The sequence below is a fragment of the Lithobates pipiens genome, unplaced genomic scaffold (assembly GCF_037356315.1).
Source record: "Lithobates pipiens isolate NorthernLeopardFrog02 unplaced genomic scaffold, aLitPip1_a1.2 Scaffold_140, whole genome shotgun sequence".
Lineage (NCBI taxonomy): Eukaryota > Metazoa > Chordata > Amphibia > Anura > Ranidae > Lithobates > Lithobates pipiens.
In genome coordinates, this window is record NW_027507729.1 from 62,434 (window position 1) to 84,531 (window position 22,098).

At 43.5% G+C, this 22,098-nt stretch overlaps 2 protein-coding genes across 2 annotated transcripts in view; one reads left to right on the plus strand and one right to left on the minus strand.

Moving 5' to 3' along the window:
- Positions 1-11,644, minus strand: LOC143981381 (surfeit locus protein 2-like). Its single transcript, XM_077479197.1, has 6 exons — positions 11,484-11,644; positions 10,414-10,562; positions 8,379-8,482; positions 3,966-4,139; positions 598-707; positions 1-517 (listed from the first exon to the last, which is right to left on the minus strand). Exons 1-6 carry the CDS (start codon positions 11,556-11,558, stop codon positions 437-439), a joined length of 693 nt encoding a protein of 230 aa, XP_077335323.1. The 5' UTR covers positions 11,559-11,644; the 3' UTR covers positions 1-436.
- Positions 11,643-22,098, plus strand: part of LOC143981380 (surfeit locus protein 1-like) — a 21,594-nt gene continuing 11,138 nt past the window's right edge. The window contains exons 1-5 of the mRNA XM_077479196.1: positions 11,643-11,746; positions 17,354-17,426; positions 18,815-18,939; positions 19,573-19,655; positions 20,620-20,811. Of these exons, the coding sequence (XP_077335322.1) occupies positions 11,696-11,746; positions 17,354-17,426; positions 18,815-18,939; positions 19,573-19,655; positions 20,620-20,811 (524 nt within the window). The 5' untranslated portion in view covers positions 11,643-11,695. The remainder of the gene's footprint in view (positions 11,747-17,353; positions 17,427-18,814; positions 18,940-19,572; positions 19,656-20,619; positions 20,812-22,098) is intronic.

A 22,098-nucleotide genomic window follows, 5' to 3' on the forward strand; every position in this document is an offset into this window, starting at 1 on the left:
TAAACATGCCCTTTTATTTCACATACTACAACAGAAAATGAGCACTGAAGTGACCCCAGTGTGTGCATGTGGTGGAGTGAACAGGCCTCACCAGCTGCATGATGCTGGAAATGTCACTTTCCTGCTGTCTGAATAGTTAACATTCAGAAGAAAAAAATAAAAAAAAAAAAAAAAATCAGCAATAGACATGTAAATATTTATCCCAAAATGGTTTGGAATAATTAAAAGTTTGTGTTTGAGAGATTGTGTTCCTTACAAAAACGTTATTTCACAAGATGGCAGCACAGAGGGCTAATCTGTAGATCAATGCCAGCTCTCCTCTGTTTCTGGAATTTGTATAGTCTTCCGGAGTTTTCATAAAGGACAACACAGCATTCTGCCACCAGTAGAATGAGACGGGAGGGGGGGGGGGTTAGAGAATACGATAAGATGGAATTCATTTTTTTGAGGGCTTCTTGACATTTTTATATTTCTTATGGTGACTTTTTAACTTCTTGTGCGAAGGCCCTGCCTGCTTCTGTAGAGAAAGAGAGAGAAAACATCAGACTGACAATCATTCCTTATCATATAATGCTCTATAACCTAACACAATAATACCTGTGTCCGTTTCCTGTGGCTATTAACATTCTCCACTTCCATCTCTTCACCGCTGTCTGATTCAACGTCACCATTTTCTCCCTCTATAGTTTTCTTTGTAAACAAGTGATCTGCAAGGGAAATAAAAAAAATAAAAAAAGCGTTTTCAGTTGAGAATAATTTTATATAATTCCAAAAGTTTCAGAACAGTATTAGTAAAAGGCAATTTAAAAAAGGTAGCAAAGAAAAGCACAAGAAAAACGGAATCAGAATTACGTATTTGGTATATCCTACATAGACAGCAATCTATGTTCAGATAAGGTGTTGTACTCCAGAATGGGGATAGGAGAAACAGTAAGGTCTGGTTTTGTGCTTCAGATTGGAGACGGGATTTGAAAAAAATAAAATAAAAATCAGGTGTTGTACTCCATAAAATATATTTACAATAGGATAAAGGTTCAGGTGTTGTGATTTAATTCAGACTGGGAATATAGACCCGGTGTGTGCTTCCTCTTGGGGAAGGAGAAGAGGTCAGGTATTGTGCTCCAGATTGGAGATATAAATTAAAGGATAAGTTCATCCTTGGGAACAGGTTACATTCCCCCCCGCTCTCTCTCCCTGGAACAGCAGTACGGGGAGAAGTTCCCTGTACTAGTTGTCACTTTTTGATAACAGCAGGGCACAGATATGTGAAAGAACTACAAGTACCAACACCCTTTGCAGATGATGGCTTATAGTTCTCAATGAACTACCACAGCACTGTTGAACACTGTGGTAGATAATCGAGTCTTCCTGACAGTGTAAAACTGCTTGGCCATACAATGTACGGGGCAGACAGCTCATGCTGAGATTGCTGGTGCAATGCTTTCCAGGCACAAAAAAAAAAAACGAAATGCGCATTATTGTAACTGCAAAAACTTTTTTTTTTTTTTTTTTTTTTTTTTTAAAGTAAACTTATTCTTTAAGGGTAAAGTCAGCTGTGCTCCAGATTGGGGATATGGATAGAAGTTTGGGTCAGGTGTAGTGCTTCAGATTGGGACTATGAATAAAAGATCATGCTTGGTGTCCTGCTCCAGATGAGGCTTGTGAATAAAGGGTCAGGTTAGGTGTTGTGCTCCAAACTGGGCATATGGATAAAAAGTCAGGTCAAGTGTGGTGCTCCAGTTTGGGAATACAGAAAAGGGTTAGGCTCGATGTTGTGCTTCATACTCGGAATTCAATAATGGGTCATACTTTAGATGATAAATCAAGTGTTCTTCTCTGGATTGGGAAAAGGATAGAGAGGTAGCTCTGGTGGTGTGCTCTTGATTGCAGATCCAGTAAAAAGGTATCAGAGTAATTCAAATAATGTACATTTGCCTCAAGTAATAAATATATATATATATATATATATATATATATATATATATATATATATATATATATATATATATATATATATATATATATATATATATATATATATATATTTTTTTTTTTTTTTTTTTTTTTTAAGGTCATATTAGACAGCAGAGTGAAAACGGGGGTGAACAGCGGCGCTAGATATGGTGATAACATAAGATTATATAGCAACTGGAATATGTTCCCATTTAGACAACAGAGTGGCCTAACAAACAGTGTAACTTATAAAAGGAAAGGTACTGAGAGAAATGCTGAGGCTGACAGTCTCCTAGCTGTCTCTGTCTTCAATACTGTGTCAGTCATTGACCAGGAAAAGCATGCAGATAGGGAAAGTCATTATGAAGTTAGATATTCTAATTGGTCAGTAATTTAGAAAATACTGAAGCCTTTAATACTAGTATTTTCAGAAGCAAATGTGGGAAATGGCTCCATAAATCCTGTCTCTCTCTGGTTACAATAATGTGTCAGTCACCAACCAGGATTAGTAAGCAGATGAGGAAAGTCAGGGGGAAGTGGGAAATCCTGATCTGTCATTGACCGAATGCTTTGCATCACATTGAAAACCAGAAAACTAGTATTTTCAAATGTAGAGGCAGGCCATGGCAGCCTCCATAAATCCCCACTACATACAGATCTCCTTGAATTGTTAAAGGATAAGTGCACCTTAAAAAAAAAAAAAAAAAAACATGTGCATTTATATTTTTTATTAGCCTGGAAAGCGTTGCACCAGTGATCGGTAGATTGCGAGTGCCATGCAGGCCACAGCGCCATGGTAGTTCATTGAGAACCAGAAGCTGACAGCCACAAAGAACTTTGAAACTTGTAGTTCATTCCTTCATAGAACTCATTGAATGAATGACGTGGGCAGAGCCCACCACGGCTGCGCTCTTCAAAAAGCGACAGCGGGTAGGGGAAACTTCTCCCTGTACTTCTGTCACACACAGGGCCAAGCCACTGCAGGAGGTACATGTTACATATTCCACCCCAAAATGGTTGGAACAAGTAACACGTTGCTAAAGCCCTTCAACATACAAAAGGGAGCCACCTTAACCACTTCCCAACAAGCTGCCGCAGTTATACATACAGCTACGACGGCTCTTTAAGATGCTGTAGCAGGTGCACGTGCCCAGTGGGCGCAATGACCAATGGGCACCAGCGATCGCTCGTGACAGAGCGAGAACCAGGATCTGTCAGGGAAGAGGAGAGAGATTGTGTGTTCCTACCAAGTAGGAACAACAATCTCTCTCCTCTAGTCAGCCACATTTCCCCCCCGCTCCCCCCCCCCCCCCAGTTACAAACACATAGGGAACACATTTAACCCCTTGTTAGGGCCCTAGTCACTCTGCCAGTGACATTTATACAGTAATCAGTGGCCAATTTTAGCTCTGATCACTGTATAAATGTCACTGGTCCAAAAAAAAAAAAAAAGTGTCCAATGTGTCCGTCGCAATCCCGATTTAAAAAAAAAATAAAAAATCGCAGATCACCACCACTACTAGTTAAAAAAAAAAACATAAATCTATCCCCCATTTTGTAGACACTAACTTTTGCGCAAACCAATATACTCTAATTGCGATTTTCTTTTACCAAAATATGTAGAATAATACATATCGGCCTAAACCGATGAAAACTTATTTTTTGTGAATATTATAGTAAAAAAAGTACAAAATTGTGTTGTTTTTTTCAAAATTGTCACTCTGTTTTCAGAGCAAAAAATAAAAACCGCAGAGGTTTTTGTTGTACCCAAACAATGAAATTTGTTTGGGTACAACATTGCACAACTGCGCAATTGTCAGTTAAAGCGACGCAGTTCTGTATCGCAAAAAATGGCCTGGTCAGGAAGGAGGCAAATCCTTCCGGGGCTGAAGTGGCTAACATCTGATGCAAGCTTTACTACAAACATGGAAGACTACAACTTTTTGTTCGATCTTGTGGCAAATAATCTGGCAGCAGATTAATTGGCTGCAGTCGCAAGTGATTATCAATACCTGGATAAAGGTCGCTCATACTGTCGCCAGAGTCACTGTCTTCACTACTGTCATCATCTGGCTCCCACAGTTCTTTTTTACCAGGTTTTCGCTCATCTGTAAATTTTCGTTGCTTGCTTTTGTTCTGGAGACAAATAGGCACATATTCCACCCCCAGCTTCTGGCATTCCTCATCTAAAAAAAAAGAAAAAGTCAGAGACTGATTTATCAAAAGCTAGCTACATGCATTATGAGCTGTGCAACTTTCCTTAACCCCTTCCTGCTGAGCGTACGCATATATGCGGCCTCAGCTTTAGGGGGTTATACCAGGGTGATGCCCGCAGCTGCAGGCATCATCCTGTTTTTTTTAGAGCGGGCGGATGGCTTTCCAGGGAAAGCAACCGATGCGGCTAAAAGCCACTCGGTTGTTATCCCGAAGGTGCAGGAGGGGATATCCCCCCCCGCGCCATTCTTACCGGGTCTCCCATCCCACTGGGAGATTCGAACCTCGATCCACCACTTCCGGTGGCTAGAGACAGACTGGCACATAGCCGGAAATTACTTTGTTCCAGTCTTCTCTCAACAAGGAAGCGTAGTCACGTTTTCACTTCCCGGTTTACTCGGCTGCCAATGGCTCCGGTTTTTAAAAAATATACAGTATTCAGAATTGCCATTTTCGGCAATCTGAATACTTTGAAGTGCAAAGGAGTGACCCCCGATCCCTCCATAAAGAGTACCTGTCACCACCTATTAGTGTCACAAGGGATGTTTACATTCCTTGTGACAATAAAAGTGATCAAAATGTTTTTTTTTTAAAACACAAACACAATGTAAAAAAAAAAAAAAAAGTTTAAAGCGTCCCCGTCAGCTCGCGAGCTCGTGCAGCAAAAAAAACGCATACACCGTGATCGTCAGAGTAAGAGCAATAATTCTAGCACTAGACTTCCTCTGTAACTCTAACCTGGTAACCGTTTTTTTTTTTCTAAAACGTCACCTATGGAGATTTTTAGGTACCGTAGTTTGTCGCCATTCCATGAATGTGCAATTTTAAAGGGTGACTATCTATTTACTTGGCGTAACATCTTTCACATTATACAAAAAATTTGGTCCAACTTTACTGTTTCATTTTTTTTAAAACTCGTGAAAGGGTCTTTTTCCCCAAAAAGTTGCGTTTAAAAGACCGCTGCACAAATACCGTGTGACATAAAATATTGCAACAGAAATAGGCTTAGTCATGAAAGGATTAATCCAGTCATATCTCATGCTTCTTGTAGAGTGTGTGGTTGGCTTAGGATACACTGTGGTATAATCTTCTATTCACCCATATTCAGAGGTAGTTGTGTACAGTGGTCTTTTATTAATGAAACATCAGCAATAAAGAAAAGAAATTAGTGAAAGCATAAAACTATTTTGCAAGAGATCACTGGAAAAGTCTGATAGAAAGAAAACATTCCTAGTGCATGAGCACATTGGGAATGAAGATTTTACATGACAGCCCTCATATTGCTGCTGAGCACTATTCTTGCCATGGAGCAGCAGTCATTCAGATGGCATTCTCTAGTGCTAGCTCCAAAATGCCAGTGTGCACAGCAGAGGGGTAAAATGATACCCCCCTGAATACACATTATATATACACACACACACAGTGCCTTGCGAAAGTATTCGGCCCCCTTGAACTTTTCAACCTTTTGCCACATTTCAGGCTTCAAACATAAAGATATAAAATTTTTATTTTTTGTGAAGAATTACCAACAAGTGGGACACAATTGTGAAGTGGAATTAAATCTATTGGATTTTTGAAACTTTTTTAACTAATAAAAAAATAAAAAGTGGGGCGTGCAAAATTATTCGGTCCCCTTGCGTTAATACTTTGTAGAGCCACCTTTTGCTGCGATTACAGCTGCAAGTCGCTTGGGGCATGTCTCTATCAGTTTTGCACATCGAGAGACTGAAATTCTTGCCCATTCTTCCTTGCAAAACAGCTCGAGCTCAGTGAGGTTGGATGGAGAGCGTTTGTGAACAGCAGTTTTCAGCTCTTTCCACAGATTCTCAAATGGATTCAGGTCTGGACTTTGACTTGGCCATTCTAACACCTGGATACGTTTATTTGTGAACCATTCCTTTGTAGATTTTGCTGTATGTTTGGGATCATTGTCTTGTTGGAAGATAAATCTCCGTCCCAGTTTCAGGTCTTTTGCAGACTCCAACAGGTTTTCATCCAGAATGGTCCTGTATTTGGCTGCATCCATCTTCCCCTCAATTTTAACCATCTTCCCTGTCCCTGCTGAAGAAAAGCAGACCCAAACCATGATGCTGCCACCACCATGTTTGACAGTGGGGATGGTGTGTTGAGGGTGATGAGCTGTGTTGCTTTTACGCCAAACATATCGTTTTGCATTGTGGACAAAATGTTTGATTTTGGTTTCATCTGACCAGAGCACCTTCTTCCACATGTTTGGTGTGTCTCCCAGGTGGCTTGTGGCAAACTTTAGACGAGGCTTTTTATGGATATCTTTGAGAAATGGCTTTCTTCTTGCCACTCTTCCATAAAGGCCAGATTTGTGCAGTGTACGACTGATTGTTGTCCTATGGACAGACTCTCCCACCTCAGCTGTAGTTTTCTGCAGTTCATCCGGAGTGATCATGGGCCTCTTGGCTGCATCTCTGATCAGTCTTCTCCTTGTCTGAGCTGAAAGTTTAGAGGGACGGCCAGGTCTTGGTAGATTTGCAGTGGTCTGATACTCCTTCCATTTCAAAATGATCGCTTGCACAGTGCTCCTTGGGATGTTTAAAGCTTGGGAAATCTTTTTGTATCCAAATCCGGCTTTAAACTTCTCCACAACAGTATTACGGACCTGCCTGGTGTGTTCCTTGGTCTTCATGATGCTCTCTGCGCTTTCAACAGAACCCTGAGACTATCACAGAGCAGGTGCATTTATACAGAGACTTGATTACACACAGGTGGATTCTATTTATCACCATCAGTCATTTAGGACAACATTGGATCATTCAGAGATCCTCGCTGAACTTCTGGAGTGAGTTTGTTGCACTGAAAGTAAAGGGGCCGAATAATTTTGCACGCACCACTTTTCAGTTTTTTTATTTGCTAAAAAAGTTTAAACTATCCAATAGATTTCGTTCCACTTCACAATTGTGTCCCACTTGTTGGTGATTCTTCACAAAAAATAAAAATTTTATATCTTTATGTTTGAAGCCTGAAATGTGGCAAAGGGTTGAAAAGTTCAAGGGGGCCGAATACTTTCGCAAGACACTGTGTGTGTGTGTGTGTGTGTGTGTGTGTGTGTGTGTGTGTGTGTGTGTGTGTGTGTGTATATATATATATATTTATACTCCCTCTTGGAACCCTAAAAAAACTACCCTTAAAGGGGACGTACGCACGCCAGAAATAGGCAGGATAGGAACTCCAGCGAGGACCTGGGCTGCCTCAGTAGGATCCTTAAAGGGGACGGTCACCAAGGACCACAAAGTTATACAAGTCTAAGCCGTTACCTTACAGCAGTAAGGTAAGGGGACACCCATATAATTACCACAAAAGGACCACACAGAATATCCACCACTTGCAGCACTTTTATACCAAATTTTGTGTATAAGCACCAGCACTTTATTTTTTGGATTCAAAGTACCAAAGTACCACCACACCGTGCACCTTAGAATTTTTTTATGAATGGGAATATTTATGGACATTTTTAACTATATACATTTTTGATGTCTGATGCATTTTACTCTGTTGTGTATAGCTGTGATTGTAGGTTGAGACGCCAGCACCTTATTATTTTGTTCTAGCATGTGGGTTTACCATCACTAATATTCACTGCTACACCTGCACTGTATTTTGGCACACACTACGTGTACGGAAACGTATATTCTTTCATTTATGTTTTTTATGCTGGTCATGTTTTAAAAAGCCCTTTATTGCACATCAGATAATTGATACCATCTTTAAATTTCTTCTAGTAATTTTAAATATCCACCTGCGCTATTTTATTACCTAAAATACCTCTGTTTATTACCAGTGGAGCTATTGCCACTAGCTACCTCATTCTTTCTAATGTGATCTGATCATAGTTCTTCTGTACAGCGCACCACTATCTCCATATCTTTTCTATTTTTCGGGTTCAGACATTTCACTCAGTGAGTGCAGCAGTGCGCCAGTTATTGTCTTTGAGTTGTCACAGGAATACTTACCTTTTCCACGGCAGAGGGGTATTAACAATGGGCAAAAAAAACCTCTGCATGTGCCTTCCACCGAGAGCAGAGAAATAAATACCGGCAGGAGGCCATATAGAAAATACAACCAGGAAGTCATCTTCTGCCTGTTCCTACAAGCAGAAGGATGTGGACAATGCAAGTGCTGAAGCGTGTCATCATTTCACCATTGCTTATGAGTTGGTGAGGAATCTGCACGTAACTCACATTTAAGCAGCGCTCGCTGGTAGCGTTTTCCATTTACGTGCCTCTCAACATCTTCCAGTCGCTTTGTGATGTGACGAAGTGTCAGCTTACAGAACAGCTGCCCTCTGGAAGGAAAATAGCGATCATTTAGTCACATTTACAGAATTTTCATTAGTCTGACAGACAAAATAAGCCTGGCTATCAATGATAAGTGCTCCAGTTATACCTAAAGAAAAAAAAATCTCTTTAATATAATCAACCAAATTCCACCTTTCTAGGTTGATAAAAAGTATAATCTGACTTTTATCTGTGGATGGTTTCCTTCCGATGTTCAGCCATAGCCAACACACTGCGATTTTATGAGCACCATATCAGACATGCTGAAAACAGTTTCCATAGAATTTTTGGGCAATTTTTTTTTTTTTTTTTTTTTTTTTACTACCAGTAGGTGTTTGGAGTATGGGAGGAAACCGGAGTACCAGGAGGAAACCTATTACACAGTAAGACCATACAGATGGTATCATGGCCAAGATTCAAGCCAAGGACCCGAGTGCTGCAAGGCATTAGGTGCTAACCATTAAGCCACTGCTCTGTCCTCCCATACTACAGCAAGCTGTTAAAGTGGTTGTAAATCCCAGTCATGAAATCTGAACTAAGCACATATATCTGTGGTATTTACTTGTCCAGTTACAAAGCTCCGAGTGTCGTTTCTCTCTAGTGCTTCGTTCTTCTGTTATCAGCATGAGTCACGTCTGAGAAGTTTTTGCAAATCACATAAATTTGTGACGGGGGGAGGGAGCTCAGCGCACAGCTCTGCATGTTCCTTCATTCCTGTGCCTTGTGTGAGGGCGGGGGTGTCCCTTTCCTCCAATTAGCTCTCACACAGTGTGCAGGAGCTCCAACTGCAGCTCTCCACCCCCTCCTCTCTGTTCCTGACATAAGAAGGATTTTATCACAATTGTGCACTTTTGAAGGGATGTAGGGAAGAGATTGTGGCAGATAAACAAAGTAAAACTTATGTAGGATGATTTGGTTTCATCTCTGTGTATCACCCGAGTCTATTCACTTGACTGGGTATAAGTGAGGGTTTACAACCACTCCAATGTAATAGAATGGCATTATTTTCAGCAAGTGCCTAATTGCAGTTTTTTTTTTTTTGCAGAGTTACATTTTTAAATATGGGTTTAACATTTTTACAAGCTTGTTCTTACAAATTTGTAACTGAACTAAATATAAAGAATTGTATTTTATCCCCTGGACATCCCCATGATGGCTTTAGTTGAAGATCCCAGTGCAGGAAAAAAAAAAAAATGTATAATATAGCAAATCCCCAAATTATAATCCAGTAGGGATTTAGGAGTATAAATTCAATAGAAAAAAATAGCCATTTGCAGTTTTGTCATAACCAAGACCCGTTATAAATAAAAAGGCGAAGGAAGGATCGCAGCTATGGAATGCTCTACCCGGGGACATCTGGTCGGAAGAAAACTATCTGGCCTGCAGGAAGAAGCTCAAGACCCATCTCTTCTGAAAACCCAGATGAACACTGGTGGCAAAAGTGCCCTGAGGCGATTTAGTTCACATATGTAGCGCTATACAAGTTATTCATTCATTCAGAAGAGATAGAGAGGATGCAATATTTCACAAACTATAGACTGTGTATGTTTATCAGCCAGCTGATATGTCACCTGTGACCCCATTTGAGGGATTGGTTCTCTATACCTGTTCCAGTGACACAATGACAGCTGAACAGTAGGGATGAGCTCAGGCGTGTTCGCATGGTCCACGCGCAGAGCCCGCCACATTGCTGCGCTAATCACAGGCAGTGGGACATTGCCCCCGATGCGTGGCTGCAGAGATCGGGCAATGTCTCACTGCCTGTGATTAGTGCAGCGATGCACCGACTTCCTGGCGGGCCCTGCAAGTGGACCAATGCGAACACGCCTGAGCTCATCTCTACTGAACAGTAAGGTGGGAAAACTCTCCCCAAGTGGAAATTGTAGCAACAATAAAAATGTTAACTCTTCAGTACAAAATAAGACACCAGTTGACATACGTGTTCTTGGTGCTGGGGACAATGTGGGGCTCATATTTGCTGCCATCAAATGATACTTCCAGCTGATTTTTGTATTTCTTCCCGGCGATGAATTTCTGCAGGTCAGGGAGTCTACATGGCAGTTCATGTCCAGTCAGGGTGAAACGGACCTGAGGAGGAGGAGACCAGATTAGTAAACTACACAGGATGGACATGGCAGGGAGCCCCCCCCCCCCCCCCCAAAAAATGAACTCCTACTAGGCAGACCCATGGGAGGATAATTACTATTGCTGTAGAGTAGGGATGAGCTCAGGCGTGTTCGCATGGAACACATGCAAAGCCCGCCAGGAAGTCAGCTCAGCGCTGCGCTAATCACAGGCAGTGAGACATTGTCCGATCTCTGCAGCCGCACATCGAGGCAATGTCTCACTGCCTGTGATTAGCGTAGCGCTGCGCTCACTTCCTGGCGGGCTCTGCACGTGTTCCATGCAAACACGCCGGAGCTCATCCCTACTGTAGAGTGCAAAAATCAGGTTCACTTCGCAACAGAAATCAATCAGCTTGAAGATTTTAGTCCTCGTCCACATTGAATGCAGCTTTGAAATCGTGCGACTTTATCTGAAATCACACAATTTCAAAGCCACGTCATTGCAACTTGGAAGACATCTGTGCGGCTTCACGCACGGATGACTATGCAAGTCACACCTGCGGACAATCGGGGGTGACTTTGTCATGCAATTTGACCTGTGAAATTGCATGGCAAGTCACTAAAATGTGAACGAGGGCTTATTTTCAATTGAACAAGCTGCGGTTAGAAGCCGATTGGCTATCAAGCGCGGCTGCACCGGATTCAGTAAATCTATCGCACTGGTGCCACGGAGATGCAAATGTTATTCCACATGAGAATAAATCACAGCCGTGTGATGTCCCTTCATGTCATCACCCAGTCCTACTGGAGGATTCCTCCTAGGCACAGGACACAAATCTATGACTTGTTATAGGGATGAGCTAAAGACCTGGGCCAGGTACTCTTAATATCACCCCGCTCTCCCCCTCTCTGTGACAGGCACTCCCCCAAGTAGCCGGTTCACCTTGTTTCCCGGGACCGGCTGCAGCTCGGGGTGTTGGAGAAGAAATTCTCGCACATCCTCCGCCAGCTCCTCCATGCTGGCAGCACGTGTCTCCCGTCCGCAAGAGGAAGAGACCTTTCGTCTGGGCTACGATAAGATGGCCGCCGCGGAGCGGCTTCTCGTCTCCATGGTGACCGGGGCCCGTGAACCGGAAGTAGAGGAAGGAGGAAAGAATGGCCGCGGTGTGGTTGTCACTGTGTCGGCGGGGCGTGAGCGAGAGGAAGGTGAGGGTCAGGGAATGGCTGAGTGGGTGTCATGGGGGTTACTTACCTCACATGCAGCCGTCATTAGATAGGTGAATGATCTCAGCAGTCGCAGGCACCTTTCATCATCGAGCAACTCCTTCCCAATCTACTTGACCTCTGGAAGATTTACCCCCTTTAATGACCAGGCCATTTTTTGTAATATGGCACTGCGGTACTTTAACGGCTAGTTTACACTTGCCTCCAAACAAGGTTTTTGACAGGCTTTGTTAAAGCGGACCTCCACCCTGAAGTGGAAGGTCCGCTCATCTGATCCCTCCCCCACAATTGGCACCTTTCAGGGGGGTGCAGATACCTGGATAATCCAGGTATCTGCACCCACTTCCGGGACAAGCTGGCCACAGACACCCCCCCCCCCCCCACAGCACGTTGTGTTCTGGGAAACGCACAGTTCCCAGGACACAGCGGGGACCAGTGGAGAGGTGCAGCGCGATTCGCGCAGTAGGGAACCGGGCAGTCAAGCCTCAATGCTTCACTTCCGGATTCCCTGACAGAGGATGGCGGCGGGGGCAGCCGAGAGACGAGCGATTGCTCGTCGTCTGCCGCCGACATCGCTGGACCCCGGGACAGGTAAGCGTCCATTTATTAAAAGTCAGCAACTTCAATATTTGTAGCTGCTGACTTTTAATATTTTTTTTTTTTTTAAAGGTGCAGCTCCTCTTTAAAGCTCTCTGAACGCCAGTCAAATCCCCTGTCACTACATTAAATGTTTAGCTTACAGTTTCTGTTTACACCTTGCTTTTGCTTGGTTCTTCGGTGGGGCTTCAAGCAAGCTTTGCTATAGACTTCTATGGAGGCTTTGAAGCACCACTAAAGCGACATGGGGTATAATTTTTGAAGCAAAGCCAAAGCACACGCGAATTGTAAACAGGACTGTAAGCTAACCATTTTATTTAGTGACAGGATGAGCTCCGGTGTGTTCGCAGAGCCCGCCAGGAAGTTGGCGCAGCGCTGATCACAGGCAGTGAGACATTGTCCCGATGTGCGGCTGCAGAGATTGGGAAATGTCTCACTGCCTGTGATAAGCGCAGCTCATCCTTAGACAGGAGCTTTGACTGGCGTTCAGAGAGCTTTAACAGAGCCTGTCCAAAGCCTTGTTTTGAAGCAAGTGTAAATGAGCGTTTGCTGACAATTGTGCAGGTGTGCGACGTACCCAAATAAAATTGATATCCTTTTTTTCCCACAAATAGAGCTTTCTTTTGGTGCTATTTGATCACCTCTGCTGTTTTTATTTTTTCTGCTATAAACAAAAAAAGAGCAACAATTTTGAAAGTAAAAACAATATTTTTACTTTCTGCTATAAAACACATCCAATAAATATATGTAAACAATCTTATTTTTTCATCAGTTTAGGCCAATGTGCATTCTACATATTTTTGGTAAAAAAAAAATTCCCAATAGGCATATTTTGATTGTAGATGCTATAATGTTTGCGCAAACCAAACTATGGGATAGATTGATTTTTTTTTTTTTTTTTACTAGTAATGGCGGTGATCAGTGACTTATAGCAGGACTGCGATATTGCGGCGGACATTCTGACACTTTGTGGGAACCAGTGACACCAATACAGTGATCAGTGCTAAAAATATGCTCTGCACTAATGACACTGGCTGAGAAGGGGTTAAACATGCAGGACAGTCAAAGTGTTAACTGTGTGCCTAGCCAGTGTTTGTGAACGGTGTGAGGTGCTTTTACTAGAGGAAGAGATGGAATTTATTCCCTGCTTTGCAGCGCAAATGTGTGCCCTCTACCCAGAAGTGTCGGATCACATGTACTGTGTATATGTAATCCGATGTACAGGTACCACCTTGTAGAAGTAAAACTGCTATAGGGCTGACCTAAAGTGTATATACGAGGGGCCTGGGAGCCCAACTGTGAGCTCAGTCATAGCAGCACATGGAATGTTTGTCCTCAATACCTGTATTATCCCCATTATTTTCTCTTTCTTTCTTGGCTTCAAGAAACTGGTGTGTAGAGTGATTCCAAATTGGAGTGACTTTTTATTAACCACTTCCCACCCGGCCAATGCACATATACGGCCGGGTGGGAGCCGTCTACTTCTGATAGGACGTTCAGGAACGTCCATCAGAAGGAGCGGGATCGCGCACGGGCATGCCCGCGCAGCGGCGCGATCCCGATGCGCCCGTGTCACCCGGACACGGCACATCTCAGATCGGCAGGAGGGCTCTCTGATTGGCCCTCCTGATCACATGACGGCCGTGTCCAATTACGGCCGTCATGTGATGTAAGCAAACAGCCGGTTGCTAGGCAATCGGCTCCTCCTCTCCTCACACAGAAGTCATCACTGAAGAGAGGAGAGCAGATCGCTGCAGCCGGCTGATGATCAGTGAGTATGAGCTGTTTTTTACAGCTTTTTACTCGCTGATCACCAGTCTAGTGTAATACACAACACACCACACAGTATAAACACAGTCCCCACATATGTCCCCAAAACATACATGTCCCCAAATAATAAAAACACATGTCCCTAATAATAAAAACGTCCCCCACATATGTACCACTAAAATCACATGTTCCAATGATTATCTGCACACGTATATACGTGATCACCTGCACACATATGTACATGATCATTTGCGTACATATGTCCATGATCACACAAACCAATTATTATACACTTAACGGATTTTTTTTTACCAAAAACATGTAGCAGAATACATTTTGGCTTAAATTTATGACAAAATTAGATTTTATTGGATTTCTTTTAAAATAGAAAAAAGAAAATATTGTTTTTTTTCCAAATTTCCGCTTTTTTGCGCTTATATATCGCAAAAAATTAAAAACTGAGTCGTGAATAAATACCACCAAAAATAAGCTCTATTTGTGCGAACAAAATGATAAAAATTTCATTTGGGTACAGTGTAGCATGACCGCGCAATTGTCACTGAAAGTGCTGGAGCGATGAAAGCTGAAAATTGGGCTGGGAAGGAAGGGGGTGAAAGTGCCCTGTATTGTAGTGGTTAAAGAGGAAGGATGAGTTTACTTCCTCTTTGATTCCCTGCAAAGGTAAAGCATAATGGACTACTATGCATCGCAGTAGTCCATTATGTGTCACTTACCTGACACAGGAGCCAGCGATGTCACCGCTGTCCCCTGTAGTCCGGAGCATCCATCTTCTCGCGGGTCTCGCTGCTCCGCCGCGATGACGTTACTCCCGCGCACGGGAGCCGCCACTCGCGGCATATCGCCGTTGACAGCGGCGCGCTCAGGGCGCCTGGGCGTAGCTGTCTACGGCGCATGCGCCGTAGACAGCGGTGCCTGTCTTTCGGCAAATATCTCCTAAACCGTGTAGGTTTAGAAGCTATTTCTTGGACCTACAGGTAAGCCTTAATCTAGTCTTACCTGTAGGTCAAAGTGGTTTGTAAGGGTTTACAACCACTTTAAAGCGGAGCTTCACCCAAAAGGGGAAACTCCACTTGTTTACTTCCTCCCTCGCCCCACCCCCCCCAGGTACCCGTATCCACTACTCCTTCCACCGCCGCCAGGCCTTTCAGGAAGCACAGCGCGCTCCGTGCAGGATGGAAAGCCCAAAGGTTTCACTGCCAGTTTCCCTTATGCCCCATACATACTATCAGATTTTCTGCTGATTTTTGTCTTCAGGTTTACCAAAACCATGTAGTGGAAGGGCCTGCCTGATTGCATACACATTGAAACTCCTAAGGTTTGACCTCATATGATATGGTTTTGGTAAATCTGAAGGAAAAACTCAGCAGAAAAACTGATAGTGTGTATGGAGCTTTAGAAGGAATGGCGGTGACAGCACCCGAGAGCTGATTGAAAAATCGTCTGGGGTGCTGACATTGCTGGACCCCTGGACAGGTAAGTGTGCTAATGATAAAAGCCAGCAGCTACAGTATTCATAGCTGCTGACTTATTTTTTGAGAAGGGGGCAGGGGGTCTGGAGCTACTCTTTAATAATCTGATGCTCTTGCAGGGATCTGAGGAAAGTGTCAGGGTCTGCATCCGTTTAGACGTGATCAACCCTTTAGGAGTGCCTCACCAATACTGACATTTTTGTTGCAGGGGATGCCAAAAATGTGACTTGTATCCTACTATAGAATCTGGAAGGCATAGATTTCTTGGTATGGATCCAGGGGTTGGCACCCCAGGAAGTATGTCAATAGGCAGGATTCATGCATATGGGATCTTAAATGAAGCTGGCCTTGACTTTTATCAAGAGCCAGATCCAGGCCATGTCAATGTCTTTTCCTATGGCCTCTTGCTTCCCACTCTTGGTGTGTAGCTTATTCAGGGGGTAACACGGTTTATCCCCCTATCAAGGCACCTTTAAATCCTTAGGATTTAAAATTGGTCTTTTCGGCTTTGCTGAATCAGCTGTTTGAACCTTACGAGAAATTCTCTTGGTTCTTTGACAAAGAATCTTTTTTTGCTTGCCATTTCTTCTGCTAGAAGCGTATCAGAACTAACTGCTCTGTCTTGTGAGAGCCATATTTCATCATACATAAGGATGAGGTGGTTTGATGTCCTCATCCTGAATTCTTACCAAAAGTGGTAACAGGTTTTCATTTAAACCAAGATAATATTCTTCCTTCTTTCTCCCCAGAAGCCTTAATCTGGGGAAGAGGAAGCACTACAGTCTCTTGATGTAGTAAGAGCGATCAGAATCTATTTAAAGGTGACCACTCAGGTTCGCAAAACACAGGTTTTGTTTGTACTGCCAGAGGGTCCAAGATATGGACAGGCAGCGTCAAGATCCACTATTTTCCAAATGGGTTTGTCAAGTGATTGCTCAAGCTTTAGCTTAAGGAAGAAAAATTCTTCCTTCTCATATTAAGAGCACACTCATCCAGGGCGATTAGTGCCTCTTGGGTGGTGCATCATCAGGCCTCTATGGCTCAGATCTGTAAGACCGCAACTTGGTCTTCGGTTCAGACATTTATCCGATTTTATCAAATCGATATTAAAGGTCACAAGGATATTGCCTTTGGGCACAGCATACACTGCAGGCTGCAGTATGAGTCCTCTGGCCTCCTGTTTCCTGGATTCTGTCTCCCCCCTTCAGTTGCCATTGCTATGGGACATCCCACATATTAATTACTATGGCTCTGTGTCCCCTCATGTAAGAAAAGAAAATAGGATTTTTAAAACGGCTTACCTGTAAAATAGTTTTCTTTGATGTACATCAGGGGACACAGAGCCATAGTAATAACTATGTGGGCTATAGCGGCGTATCAGGTGCTGGACACTGGCAAGCCCCTTAAGGCGTGAACTTCCCCCATATAACCCCTCCCATTACTGGGAGTCCTCAGTTTTGTAGCCAAGCAATCAAAGTGTAAAGGAAGAAGATGGGAGGGACCTCTGTGTCCCCTGATGTACATCAAAGAAAACAATTTTACACGTAAGCCATCAGGGGACACAGAGGTCCCTCCCTCCCGTCTTCTCTCTCCACAGGCCTGATCCTGCTGGGACTGGATACTTGATAGGACGCAGTTTATCTTCTATTTTGGGGAATGTTACCCTTCCTCATGTAATTTGTTCAGGTTGTTTGTGTGTAATTCTAATCTGCTGCACTGTTAATTCTTCCAGATCCTCAGCTCTGCCCTGTCTGTCTCCCGGGCGATTACCCCCCGTGTCTTCTCTGGGTCTGGTCCAAAAAAAGGTAAGTGACATATACTTCAACTATAAGGGGGACACAACCTCAATGTAAGGCACATATTGGAACTGGAAGTCACCGCTGTCCCCTGTAGTCCGGCGCATCCATCTTCTCTGTGGGTCTTCGCTGCTCCGCCGCTGCCATTCGGCGAAGCCGCAATGACGTCACGGGAGCCGCCACACGCGGCATATTCGCCGTTGACGATGTCGCGCTCAGTGCGCCTGCGCGCCGCTGTCTACGGCACATACATCGTAGACAGCGGTGCCTGTCTTTCGGCAAATATCACCTAAACCGTGTAGGTTTAGGAGATATTTCTTGGACCTACAGGTAAGCCTTAATCTAGGCGTACCTGTAGGTCAAAGTGTGTTGTAAGGGTTTACAACCACTTTAACATGTATAATTTAACATATTTCCAAAAAATGACACCTTCGCCAACATATCAATAACCTCATTGATCCTGGTCTGTACGACTTGGCATTGGTCAGTAATTTTCTGAAGCTGAGCCTTGCAGGCTATAAGCTCATTGATCAATTGTGCGCTGGCACTGGTAAAATGGTCTCGTCCATAGATCTCCATTCCTCATACAAACACAAAAACATACATTAGTGATCCAGGCCTGCATGATTCCAAAACATTGCTGGTATTACCAACTTACCAGTGGTTGTGAGATTTTCCATGTCATCGGTTGCTGTGACATTTGTCTCAGTCACTTGCAATGGTTTGGAGTAGTTGGATTTGTGTATTACAGCAGGTTGGGGGTTCTATACAATCTTGTTAAAGTTTTTTTTTTTCTTTTCTTTTTTTTTTTTTTTTTTAGATCCAATTTCCTGTATCCTATTCCAGATTGAGGACTTTATATTTTTTGGTAAAAAGTAAGATTCCGATTCAAGTCTCCTTCCCTATATAGGATGGCTATTGTCCCTGTGGAGGATGGATTAAAATATTGTAAAATGAGAATAATATGAAAATAGGAATGGGTGAAAGGGCCTTTCTCCTTCAGGTGGTTTCAAAGTCCATATTAAGACAGGAAGAACAAGTTAGGGGAAATGTGGTGCAAGCATCATAGAGAATGAATGAATGTAAAGTTGTGGTTCCGACAGTATACTTTTATGCACATCTAATCTTTGTTTAATATGAAGGGATAAGGCTTGCCTTTGTAGAGGCAGAAACTTCTATGTCAGGTTCTCTATAATTGCCACGAGGGTAGAATGAAAAGGCAATATGTTTTGTAGTAGAAATGGCTTCTGACATATTTTGCATGTAGTTTCCACCATGGGATATGATTCAATTTTGTGTGCGATTTACTATTGTCCACCTAGCTGAAAATTTCAGTTTGGTGAATGTAGGTGCACATCCTTTCAGGGACAGCCATTTATTTTCTGTGTGTCTTACAGGTCCCGAGCCCCAATCGCACAGACTCTGCACTTCCTCCGCATCAACTGAATCCAGTGAAGACCAGCTTTTGAAATGGTTTCTGCTGCTTATACCGGTTGCTACCTTTAGCCTGGGTACCTGGCAGGTAAAGTGTCTGACTTTTACAATACACTAATACTCCTAGCTTTGGAAAAGAAAGTCCCTGAAAACACCCTTTATAAACCAGCCTAAAAGTGGCTGGTTTGCTACACTGCAAGGGTTAACTGTTCGTTTATGTCTAGGGGGACCAGGTACAGCAGTTTTACTCACCTGATCTTCTTCTCCCACAGGCTACTGCTAAACTAGTCCCTGCGGCCCCCTATGCCCTACCCTACCCTACCCTACCCTACCCTACCCTACCCTTTGGCGATCATATACCTCTCATGTTGTCAAGATGGTTGCAGGGACCATAGCTCTGCAATGGACATGAGCTTGCTGAAGCACAGTCCACTGTTAGAGCATAGAGGAGAAACTTCTGCTGGGAAAGCAGAGGCTTGGGTAATTAAAAGTGCTTTTCCCCTCCCCTGGACAAAAAAAGAGCTGTTAACCTTTGCATTGTGGGTGAAGTCCCACTGCAAGTGAGGACTTTTAGTTTTTTTCCTGGAGTTGGGCTTTAAAATTATAATTACTGGGACGTTCTATTTCATGAATGCAGTGTTTTCCTATTCTGCAGTTTTGGAATTTTAGTGGGAAAAAGGTAATTGCCCACTGTAGCACGTTACCATTATGTCTGTTCCAGGTTCAGCGACGGAAGTGGAAGCTGAAACTCATAGAGCAACTGAAGTCTCAAGTTAACGCTACACCGATCCCTCTCACCACTGAGTGAGTTTTCCTGACTTTGCATACATAGTTAAGTATGACTGGCCTGATGATGCTAAAAGGGTGATTACTTTCCTTTCCTTTAACAAGCTTCATCTAGGCCAGTGTCTCCCAGATTGTGGCCTACAGGGGGGGCAAACACAGGTGAGGTTCTTCAGACTTTCAGTTAGCAAAATTTCTAAGATAATCGGTAACGGATAATGATCTTCAGATAGCCGTATGACTGTGATAACTATTAAGGGATGGTATTCTCTGTAGAGGGACAACTGAGATAATTAGTAACGCATAACGTTTTTCAGATCTCCCGTTTAGCTGCACAACTATAATTTAGTAGCAGGTGGTGTCCTTCAGGCCCCTTTCACACAGGGCGGATCAGTAATGATCCGCCCCGTGAAGATCCGCTCGCTCAGTGGGGATCGCTCCGTTGTCCCCGCTGAGCCGGCGGCGGACAGGGTGGTCTCCGCACACTGTGCAGGGACCGCCCTGTCAGATCTCCGTTCTCCTCTAATGGGGATCGGACGAGCACGGACCATCTGTCCGTGTTCGTCCGATCCGCTCTGCAGACAGATAGAAAAATAGAATTTTCCTCCGTCTGCAGAATCGGAAAGTTGCGGAGGCGGACAAAATCGGGTGTCTGCGGATGCTCATCCGCAGACACCCGCTATCCCATAGGGATAAATGTATGCCCGTATTTCATCCGCAAACGGATGGATGAAATACGGACATATCGTCCGCATGTGTGAAAGGGGCCTTAGACTTCCTGACAGCAGGACCACTGTAATAAATTAGTAAAGGGGATGTAGTCAAACCTCCAAGTATCATGGCTGAGATCATTTGTAATATTCACTATACTTCCAGGTCCTAGCATAGCTGAAATTAGTAACGGGTCATTTCTTCCAGACTTGCAGGTAGCAACTATTATTCTCTCTGCTTCTATTATTATTGGCTCACTTCTATGTGTCTTCAGCCCAGCAGAACTGGAAAAATTGGAGTATCGTCCCGTGAAGGTGAAAGGCTACTTTGATCACTCCAAGGAGCTGTATATGCAGCCCCGCACACTGATGGACCCAGCGAAGGAGGCTCGAGAGGCCGGGCAGATCACATCGAACACGGAGAGTGGGGCCCATGTGATCACTCCATTTTACTGTACTGACTTGGGGTATGTCATTTTATAGCTCTACCGGAGGGGGATTGACATGCCAGGGGAAAATAATAGATGATCTAAGACAAGGGTAGGGAACGTCGGCTCTCCAGCTGTTTTGAAACTACAAGTCCCATGAGACATTGCAAGACCCTAACAATAACAGGCATGACTCCCAGAGGCAGAGGCATGATGGGATTTGTAGTTTCAAAACAGCTGGAGAGCCGAGGTTCCCTACCCCTGATCTAAGAGGTATAATACTGGGTATTAGAATATACAATGCATCGAGAAAGTATTCACAGCGCTTCACTTTTTTTTTTCCACATTTTGTTATGTTACAACTTTATTCCAAAATTGGTTACATTTATTATTTCTTTTATCGTACATCACGGAACACAGAGCCACAGTAATTACTGTATGGATTATATGGGCACCTTTAGGTGATGGACACTGGTATATCCTAGAGAGGAAGTTTAGCTCCCTATATAACCCCCTCCCCTTACTGGAAGTACCTCAGTTTTTTTTCCAATGTCTTAGATGTTTTGTTTGTGTTGCCTGGAGGTCCTAAAAAAAGGATATGCAGCGTCAAAATCTATTATTGCTAAGTGGATTTGCTAAGTAATTATTCAAGCTTATGGTTTGAAGAGGAAAGTTCCACCTTTTCAAATCAAAGCGCACTCCACCGGGGCTGTTAGTGCTTCATGGGCAGTGCATCACCAAGCCTCCATGGCTCAAATCTGCAAGGCCACAATTTGGTCTTCAGTCCATACATTCACCAGATTCTATCAGGTGAATATAAGAAGGCATATGGATATCGCCTTTGGGTGCAGTGTGCTGCAGGAAGCAGTATAGGTCCTCAGGCCTGATTGCACCCTACTTTTGTCTGTGTCTCCCTCCCCTCAGATAGCATTTCCCCTTGCGACCTCCCATGCAGTAATTAATGTGGCTCTGTGTCCCGTAATGTACGATAAAGAAAATTTGGATTTTTATAACAGCTTACCTGTAAAATCTTTTTCTTGGAGTACATCACGGGACACAGAGGTCCCTCCCCTCTTCTAATACAGGTATATTGCTTTGTTACAAAACTGAGGTACTTTCAGTAAGGGGAGGGATTATATAGGGAGCTAAACTTCCTGTCTAGGGTGTGCCGGTGTCCATCACCTAAAGGTGCCTATATAACCCATGCAGTAATTACTGTGGCTCTGTCCCGTGATGTACTCCAAGAAAAGGATTTTACAGATAAGCTGTTATAAAAATCCTATTTTACCTCAGATATTCTAAAACAATACCCCTTAATGACAACGT